Source organism: Alexandromys fortis, unplaced genomic scaffold, assembly GCF_014885135.2.
Source record: "Alexandromys fortis isolate MF-2015 unplaced genomic scaffold, M_Fortis_MF-2015_v1.1 scaffold_5, whole genome shotgun sequence".
Taxonomy (NCBI): domain Eukaryota; kingdom Metazoa; phylum Chordata; class Mammalia; order Rodentia; family Cricetidae; genus Alexandromys; species Alexandromys fortis.
Window position 1 is genome coordinate 15,901,720 of NW_026067924.1, and position 10,108 is coordinate 15,911,827.

Sequence of the window (10,108 nt, forward strand, 5' to 3'; positions counted from 1 at the left end):
ACAGTATTTGAATCCTTGCCATGTGTTAAGTACCCTCCATAATGAATCAAGACGATAATTCTACCTTAGAGACTACCAGAGGGACTGAAAGCCAAGGAATTTAGCCAAGGAATTTGTTTCAAACATGAAACAAAAGCTGGGAAGAATTGAGAGTTCACAGACAGTCCTGAGGGTGTGGGGTAGGGAGGGATCTGTTTACTATACCTTGCACTAAAAAAGCTGTTTATTTAAACTGAGGACCCAAAAACACTGGGAGAAAACTAGACTTTTCCTTTCTTCATCTCCTGGCTTTTCCAGGTAATAAACTTGGACACTGAAATAAACACAGGATCCACTATTGTGGAAATGCCTGTTGTAGGTCTCTAAAAGGCATGCTACCCATTTTTGTAGGAGACACCAGAAGTGATCTAAGCTTCAGCAAAAAAATCTGTTCCGATTTGATGAAAAACGAGAATCTTAATCACCCTATCTAGGAAAAAGGCGGCAGGCATGAAAGAATCCCCAATAATGAAAACTAAAGGCTTTTATTGGACGCATTCCAATACATCGTCAACAGATAGTAATTTATTCTATAAATATTTTGGACTGCACAGGGCATAGCAAGAAACCTCAGTATGTAATGCGAGGTCCATCGTTAGTCGACAAATATCTACAACTGAAGTACAATGCCAGTTCGAGAACAATCTAAAAAGGAGAGCCTGTGTCAAAAGAAGGCAAAACAAGTCAAACAACCCGCAAGTTATTGCCTGTTTAGAAAAAAAAAAATGGCTGACCAAGGTTGTGACGCAGTTCGACCCTCCATTCCCTTGCTGTAGCAAACAAACCGAAAGTACGAGAAACGTCGGTCCCAGGTCCGGCATAACTGGACGGGCGGGTCCTTTCCCCAGCGCTATCGCTTAAATGTCTAAGTCCATTCGTCGGCGCCAGCAAACACTCCCAGGAGACGCTGAGCCCATAAACCGCTCAGGGAAAGGGTCCGGGATGCGTTTCTCCATGCAAGAAGCTAAAGCTTCTAGAGGACGCAACGCCGACTGGCGCCCAATCAAACTAAGGGCTAAAGTCCTGAGCCGGAGAGAACCAACCCGCAAGCAGGGCGGAACTTTCAAATAACCTACAGCCCAACGCTGGCTACCGCCAAGGGGTGGCTCTTTGCTGTTGACAGCCAAGGGGCGCACACCAGCCCTTCTCGGACAGCTCAAGCATCACCCTAGGTGAGACAGGGAACCCCACCCCGGAGCGCTGACTGATCCTTCCCACGCAACCTGCTTCTGCGGAACGCAAGGAGGAAGGAAGGAGTACTTATTACACAAATGTCACAGCTCTTTAAGTGGAAGTGGTGGCTCTGAAAAGAGCCTTTTGGGTTTAGGAGGAAGACAGCCTACTTCTTCTTGGCTGCGACCTTCTTGGGCTTAGCAACCTTGGGCTTGGCAGCCTTCGGCTTCACAGCCTTGGACGCACTCTTGACCTTCTTGGGCTTCGCAACCTTAGCCTTCTTGGGACTCTTGGCCACTTTCTTGGTCCCGGCAGCAGCCGCGGGCTTCTTGGCCTTCTTCGGGGTCTTCTTGGCGGCCTTCTTGGGTGTGGCAGCACCGGTCGCCTTCTTGGGCTTCTTGGCTGCGCCCGCGGGCTTCTTAGCCTTGGCCGCGCCCGCCTTCTTGGCTTTGGGCTTGGACTCGCCGGAAGCCGCCTTCTTGTTGAGCTTGAAGGAGCCGGAGGCGCCGGTGCCCTTGGTCTGCACCAGGGTGCCCTTGCTCACCAGGCTCTTGAGCCCCAGCTTGATGCGGCTGTTGTTCTTCTCCACATCGTAGCCGGCGGCCGCCAGCGCCTTCTTGAGCGCGGCCAGAGACACGCCGCTGCGCTCCTTGGATGCGGCCACAGCTTTGGTGATGAGCTCGGACACCGGGGGTCCGGACGCCTTGCGTCGAGCCCCTGCGGGTTTCTTGGCAGCCTTCTTCTTGGCAGGCGCCTTCTCCGCAGGGGGAGGGGCAGCGGGAGCGGTCTCCGACATGTTGACGATCCGAAACTCAGGAACTAGTGGCGATACGCCGATGGAGTAGCAAGGGCCGGGCCGCCGTATATATAGAGCGCAGGCGCGCGCTGATTGGTGCTCCAGCGGCCTGCCTGGCTGGCAAGCTCAGAGCAGCCGCGCTGCGCCCAACTTGTGTTTGTTACACTTCACAAAAAGAAGAAAATATTAAAATGTCTTGCACCAAATCTCTCGACTTTGGTCGGTAACGGATCCGAGAAGCCTCAGGCTTCGGAATATCTGTTTATTTTTTCCTCATCCCCAAAGACGACGCTTCTAGGAGTCCCTAACTCCCCCAACTCCAAAGGAAGTCCCAGGCAAACAGAGACCACTTTCTGTTTTTCTTCTAAATTACCTGGTCGCTCCTTTGCCCCTGAAAGTTCTTTTTCTCTGGGATTATAGGGCACATGCTTCCCTTAATTTAGGAGCAAAAACGAAACGATTTCCGCCTAAATTTTCACGATTATTCTGTTTCTTCGCAAGGGAAGTAACACAAGTCCTTGATGACTTCTGAGTAAGGACCCACCATAACCGCGGACTAGGACTGGGATTTCCAGTCTAAAGCAGTTTGGGCAGGTTGCGAGGGGGGTTCATAGACCTTGGGGGTGTACCATGTGGTGGGGGGGCTAAGGATTTAAATATCTGATTTAAAGATACCGTAAAATCCTTTTCACTGGTGGGGGCGGGGCACCCTTTTCCCTTCTCCACAGGGGAAACACAGGGCTGTATTTTAAAGCTCTTGGTTCCCCTCTGAGTTTTGCCAGGTAGGGGGTCTAACCCTGAAGAATAGAGATAATGAAAAGGGAAAGGACCCCCATAAGTCTGCATGCTCACCCCCTCCCAAAAAAGTGTCAGTTAGAGACTTTGAAAGATCTGTTTTTAAAGCAACGAGCAAATACTTATTTTTGCTGCAGCACAGAATTTCAGAGCATAAAAATTCTGGTTTAGAAAAAGTTTGCCTTGTTAGAAAAGGGCCTTCTGTATTTGGAGATTGTAAGGTACAGTTGGAAATAAAGCCACTGGCTGTACGGGATGTGTTTGACTTCAACAAATCTGATGAAATCGAAAAATGTAGTGAATTTTTAACAGAAAGATAAGCAACAAGATAAGTACAAATTGTGATGCCATCTTTAGAGGACCTCGTCTCAGCTCTAAATAGGGCAATCTGTATCCTATTCAAATTTGCTTCGTTAGTTTAAAATCTTCAGCTTCATATTTCACCCATAGTGAAGTGAATTAATTACAATTTTTTTTGCTAGAAAAAAAGCAAGTCAAACTCTTGTACAGTTAATCCAATTCTATATTTAGGAGCAAAGGAAATTCCCCTAATTCTATCAGAAATCTCTATTCGGGCATATGTCTACAGGAAAATATGTGGTGAACTTGTTAGCATTAAAGTGTGGTAAAATCACAGTTTATACAAATTGCATTCAGGGATGTTTGCAAAACAAAGCATGTTTTCTAAGCCGAGAATGATCCTGTGGGCTCACTTAATAACATTTGCTTAGCAGTTGGAAACAGCATCTAGGAGGCTTGTGCCCTCTGGGAATTAACAGCCTAATGAGATTAGGGATGGATGAACTGCCAGCAGTAGAAGCACTGTAGGGCTGCCATCATGTCTGCACTTTGGAATGAGACTTGTGAGACTTTCTTCCAAGTATGCAAACTACTGAAGCACCTTCAACATACTAATATGGTTTGGTCACAGAAATAAGAACGTGTCCCTTGCTCTGATTGTGTGGGGAATGAGGGGATAAGTGAGTGAATGCCTTAATCCATCTGATAAGGGTTCATCTCCCCTGGGAAAATAGCTGTGTGCAATCCAGCTCCCTTGCTCTCGCTTGCTTCCCTTCACTGTAAATTAGCCAATTAGGTTTAAATCTGAGTCTGTGATTCATTTACTTATTATGACCCTCCAAGCTGAGTCAATCAAATCATAGCTCTTTAAATGCAATTTATTAATAAGTTTTGACCGGTGTTAATGCAAATTAATTTTTGCAATAGAAAAGATAACTCTGAAGGTTATGTTTGGATTGGGCAATACTAAATGGTATCTCTGACTTCTCAGTCTTCGTGGGGCACTCTTTGCTTCCGTGAGTAAATACACACCTTATTTATCTTCTATAGGCTTCTTTGAACTAACTTTGTCATCCAGCGTGCTTACTCACTGATGAGTTCAATCATCCTTCAACAGATATACGAGCTTACCACATGTATTTATATGTGAGTCACATTCTTAACTTTTCGAAAATTATATGCTGGTGCTTGATTAGTCAGCCTCTCCTAAGGTCATCCAATCAGAATCTTCAGAAGTCACCCTCTACAATGGAAAATATAAGATTTGGAACATCAACTTTAAAGCAACCTGAGACTTAATAAGTGTCCCATGGAGTCTTAGATTTTGAAATAAGTCGAATAGCTTGTGGGAAAGAAAACTTTATTAATATGAGCTCCAGGCAAAGTTCAGATTAAGGATATGACCTTCCCATGAAATGAGGTCACTGATGAAACATTGTGGTGATTGTCATGAAATCTTGTACATTGTATGTATGATGAAGATTACAGGTAGCTAAGTTTTTGCCTTGTTATACTGTTTAGGCTGTGTTCCCATGCTGGGCAGAGTTAAATATATAGATAATGTACAGTCTAATCGGTAAGGAGCTGGAAACAGAGAAAGCTTAGCAGCAAGATACACTCATAGGAGGGTGAGAGTAGTTGGGACAAGTATAAGGAATGGGGGCTGACACCTTTTCTTTTCCAATTCCTCCCTCCAACATGGCAAAGTGGGCTTGGAGCAGCTTTTATGGGTAACTAGTTAACCACTATTAGTTAATCAACCTATATCCCCCAACAGATACTAGTATAGATCCCAACTTTGAGTGATTCGAACCCGCTTTTTCTACAAACCCCTAGACTGAGTAACCCACCAAACGCAATCGACACTAATACATCAGATCAGCATCAAGGGATGATGCTAAAAGCCGCAGGCATCTTATTAGCAATGCTCGCTTCAGAATGATAAATGCTAACTGGTGCGCTGTGAGACAAGTGTTGCAGCATAAGAGGAAATGTGTAAGTGATGTCAGATTTAGAGCCTTGTAGTGTGTTTTCTCACCTCAGCCTCATAATTTCTGCAATTTTTCCATGCAGTTGTCTAACAGTTACAAGATCAAACATTAGCTCCAATTTTCCCGAAATACCTGAGCATCTGAAGGGCCAAGACCTAAATTACTGATCTTTTATTCCCTGGTGCACCATCAAATGCAAAAGCGAAATACACCATAGCAGTAAAACAAACAGGAGGAACTTAATCCAAGTTGAGAATTGCAAAAAGAGAGACACGCTGCTAAACTTTCCCCTGGCACTTTGAAATTGTTGACAGAACCCTGGGATAAACCTTCTCCTCCTCTTCCTCCATCTCCTCCTCCTTCCAACTTTTTTCAAAAGACTTTAAAACAGTTTCAAAACCTCAAGTTCACCTTCCAAAGAAGCAGATTTGTCAATCATGACAATATACATTTTTTATACTTCTCCTGTCTAAGCTTACATAAGAGGCCGGCATAAATTAGATAATCACCTTGATCAGAGCCAATGCATTCTCACACAGTGGTTTTTTTTTTTTATAGGAAATATGATGTACAGATTGTGCTAAATATATGAAGACATTGTTTTGTTATTCTGCACTGCCAACACGCTGTGGAAACTGCACGGGACACTGCGAGCTCATTTATGCGTAGAACAACTGCTGCGAAGATGAAGATCAAGCAAGGAAAGTGTCTCCTCTCAAGGACAGGCACCTGTAGGACGTGCCCAGACAAGTGCAGGTCCAAAAGAAAAAGAAAGATTTCTAGGAGGATAATGTGTGGGCTAAACCTTTTTCTTAAGTAGTTAGCGATTCAGCTGTGAAACTGTAACATAGAACTGCTTAAGCCCAGCAAGGGGGCTGTCAGCCCAGCACTGGTGTTAGGGAGGCTGGAGGGTCAGGAGTTCCAGACCAGCCTACACTATGTGAAACTTGTCTCAAAAAGAAAACAAACAAGGAGAATAGCTTAACCTAGTGGTCCTCAAGTTCTTAAATTTCAAGCCCTTTTCTACTCCAATAATTTAGCAAGTCCTCTGAAAATCTTTTAACATATTAAACCTGTGGTAGGTACCATTTTAGTAATTGAAGCTGGGTATTAAATTAAGTAATTCAATAGTTGGTAACCATGATTTATCTGATAATCCTGTAAGATATAAAGTTCATTAGATGCATTTATCACTATATGTTATTCACACGTATGCTATGTATTCTTCACTACATATTTTCTACTGGGTAGGTAAAGAAACCACACATCTGCTGGAAGTTCTTCCTGCTTTAGCCAATTCAGAAGGCCATACTAGGCTGACCCAAAATGTGTAAGGTTGCTTGTGGGTGGACTTTACAACTTGCTAGTGATATCAGGGATGGAGAGAAACAGTTTTGAAGCAACCAGGTTTGGTTTTAGTTCCACTTCCTCCATTCATATGCCGGGGACCCTGCCCAATTCTTGAGCAACAACTTCCACTTAGAAAACAGTGAGGCTTAAGTAATGAGTGTTCCCCTTCTAGCTTTGGAGTAGGCTCATCAGAAACTCCGTATTTAACAGTTATTCCCACTAGTCCCAAAAGATATAAGAACCCTCTGTTGTGGGCATGATTCTGAGAAAGGTAGTCCCCTCCTGGATTTGGAGAAACGGATGAGAGCGGATCAAGTCCAACAAGCTGTCTCGTTCTTTCTGATTACCGGTTCTCTGCTTAGATGCGTTCCAAAGGTCCCAGAAGCCAGGTGTTATCGTACTAAGAAGAGATGGCACAAGGTCATCAAACTTGGGAAGGCATGGGGTGTGTATGCCTGCGTGTGCTTACACAGGTGTAAACAAATGTGGATATGCATTGGGGGACCAATAAATGAATAAATAATGCAAAACTATCACTCTCCACGTAAGGCTCTGCTCCCACAGTCACCCTGTTATATGTGCACCCTGCAAGCTTGTGAAGACCCTCACACAATCCCTCTGCCTCTGATTCTTCCATTCTAGGCAGATCATGCTTTGGACGACAGGAGGTTAACTTGCCTGGTTAACTTGGAAGAAGAACCATGATGTTTCGTCACTGCATATATCCCTAAATTTATCGCAATCTGTTAACATTAGACAGAACTTCTGATGTGACCAAATTCTTATTAAGGTAGCTGATCTAAGATTTGTAGCAGTCAATCCATGAAATATACTTTTCATGGTTAATAGTAGCAGCTGTGTTTTCTTTATAATTTCACTAAACAACATTGTAAATTAGTCAAAAGCCTATCTGTGTTGGATCATAGCAGGATTATCTGAATTCAATTCAGCTTTGTGTTTTCTGAATGTTTAACCTCAGATGAGTTAATTAACCTGCCTTTGCTTCAGTTTTATCATCTGAAAAAGGCAATAATAATACCATATGTTTTATAGGTTGTTATGGGATTTGTGAATCAATGCACATAGCTCTGGTATATGTATAATGTTTGGCGTATTTCAAATGTGCATGCTGAGAAATATAAAAATTACTTTTAAAATATTGTACATAAACATCTGTGTACAAACTAGTCCCCAACCCTGTCAGGCACTCCATTAAGCAACTCACGTTACAAACAGCCAACAGAATACCATTCAGAACAGACCTTTCTAGCACCATGGTTATCCCAGCTAACAATATCCTACCTAGTGCTACCATGACAATAACAGCCTTAGCACCTCAGGAAAAGACTGAGAACTCGGACTTCTCTAAGACAGTGCAGCAGTTCTAGGATTTCTTAAGCCTCCAGCACCACATTCACATTCAAATAGGTATTAACTTTTCAACTGAAGCCGTGATTAGTGACACACTCCCTTAATGCCAGCACTCAGGAGGCAAAGGCAGGCAGATATCTGTGAGTTCCAGGACAACCTGGTCTACAAAGTGAGTCCAGGCCAGGCAAGACTACACACTGAGATGTTTCTCAAAGATAGATAGATAGATAGATAGATAGATAGATAGATAGATAGATAGATAGAGCAAGTAGGATGTGATGATTCATGGCTATAGTCCCAGGACTCTGGAAAATAAGGCAGGAGGATTCCTAAAAGTTGGAAGCAGCTTGGACTATATAATGAAATAGATCCTTTCTCAAAGGGGGAAAAAGTCAATTGAACCAGATAATACTTTTAATTCCTATATATAAATAAAAAACACATCCCTACCAATTAACTACTTATCAATCTATTTAGTTTTAGAAAGACGGGTTCCCCCTCCCACTCCCGCAAATACATTAAGCGTGGAGTTTGTATCTGGAATAAGTCATTCACATGTCATACTGTTTGCTGTAGTAGACACTAGATGGCAGTCCTAAACAAGAATGCTGCCTTTAGACGCTATTGAAATGTCTCTTGACCTAGAAAACTAATCATCTTCAGCTATGTCCATGTTTTTCCAACTCGGTCAGAAGCTATTAGCACCATTTGGCAGATAAGCATTCTGAATACCTGGAAGTCCACGAGATACAGCCTCTCCACAGGCAGGAAACATGGGAAGAAGAAATTAGTGAACTGGACTCTTTTCTAAGTGGTCTAGTGTTGGCTCATTCCCCCTACACTGAGTTCATCATCAACTACAATAAGCCTAGCGCCTGCCGGTTCAGCTTAGGGAATAACAAAGTAAGGGGCAGTCTGTTCTCATGTGGGAACTGGACAACAGGGATCTCTAGAACGATGAATAGGACTGACTGTGGAAAGAGCTCACTGTGGGAATGAAAAGCAATGGTTTACTTTATATGGTGGGCGAAGTTAATAACAGAGCCTTAATAGAAGTTATCAAATTAGCTCCTCATATTTTTAAAGAAAAATGACCACAGCAAAGAAGCTGACGGGACATTGCTACGTAAACCTGGTCAGGAGAGAAACAGAAAGATGGGAAGTTAAAGGGATATGCAAGGCAAAGGAGGCCCTCGCTAAAAAGCCAATAACTGAAGCCCAGTTAGCAGTATTTGCTATGAAGGTGGCCTAGGTAGAGACAATATTCCCTTTATATAGAAATGTTTCAAATAAGCGATAAACTCTACATAAGACCTGAACACATATGACCTTCCAACAGGTCTTGAGCCTTTCCCATATATGAACCTACAACTTCCTGCAAAGCCAAAAAACAAGATTATAAACTTCATTTACAGTAAAATAAAATAAAATAAAAGCCCACTTATGTAATCTTTGCACCCTATGGTTTTACCTTATCAACTATAATCCCACCCAATGTACTGCCCTACGTACAAAATCAGGAGCTGCCTTAGGATCCCACAGAAGTCCCTGAGAAACCAGCCCACCTTCAGGAGCCACCAAAGTCATATTGTGACTACGGTAAAGCCATTTAAATACTACTCGATTGAGAATCCCATATAGATGCTTGCTATTACCAAAGTCATATTGTGACTACGGTAAAGCCATTTAAATACTACTCGATTGAGAATCCCATATAGATGCTTGCTATTAGCTATCCTCCTGTACACCTCTGTCTACTAAATTTAAATCTGTGCTGAAATTTCTTTGAGCTAGACTCTAACTCTGCTCACAGTGGCTTCTAAAATTCTTTCTTGCAGTCAGTGTTGCTTTATATCCCGGCTCCATCCAAGTAAGTATCTCTAAGAACTCAGAACTATGCCTTGGACCTGCCCCCCCCCCCCCGCTAGTAACCAGAGCACAAGAAATGGCTCTTGTCATATAGGGAGGAAAATAGGAAATCCATAATTAAGGCCTATTAATAATCATGATAATAAATGGATTGATCACGGTATGCCGACAAGGAGCTACAAAGGGCCTGTAACTGTGGAGTGTGCTCACGATCAGCCCAGCACCTGATTGCAACACACATTCCCTGAGCCACATGCCCAACAAATCCAAGGCTTCACTACAGTGTGGTTATCTGAAAGTCCTACTGAAGAGAGGCCTCACCACTCTTTTTTTCATTTCTGAATAAACAGCTAAATTAATTTAATTAAAACATTAGGGGAGAGGAAAGAAAAAAAAACAAAACAAGCATTCAAGCCAGGCATGA

The 10,108-nt window shown here is 43.0% G+C and overlaps 1 protein-coding gene across 1 annotated transcript; it reads right to left on the reverse strand.

The window, feature by feature from the left end:
• Positions 1–505: 505 nt before the first annotated feature.
• On the reverse strand, positions 506–2,061 carry H1-2 (H1.2 linker histone, cluster member). The gene has a single exon (XM_050142633.1). It carries the CDS (start codon positions 2,006–2,008, stop codon positions 1,379–1,381), a length of 630 nt encoding a protein of 209 aa, XP_049998590.1. The 5' UTR covers positions 2,009–2,061; the 3' UTR covers positions 506–1,378.
• Between the last annotated feature and the right edge of the window lie 8,047 nt (positions 2,062–10,108).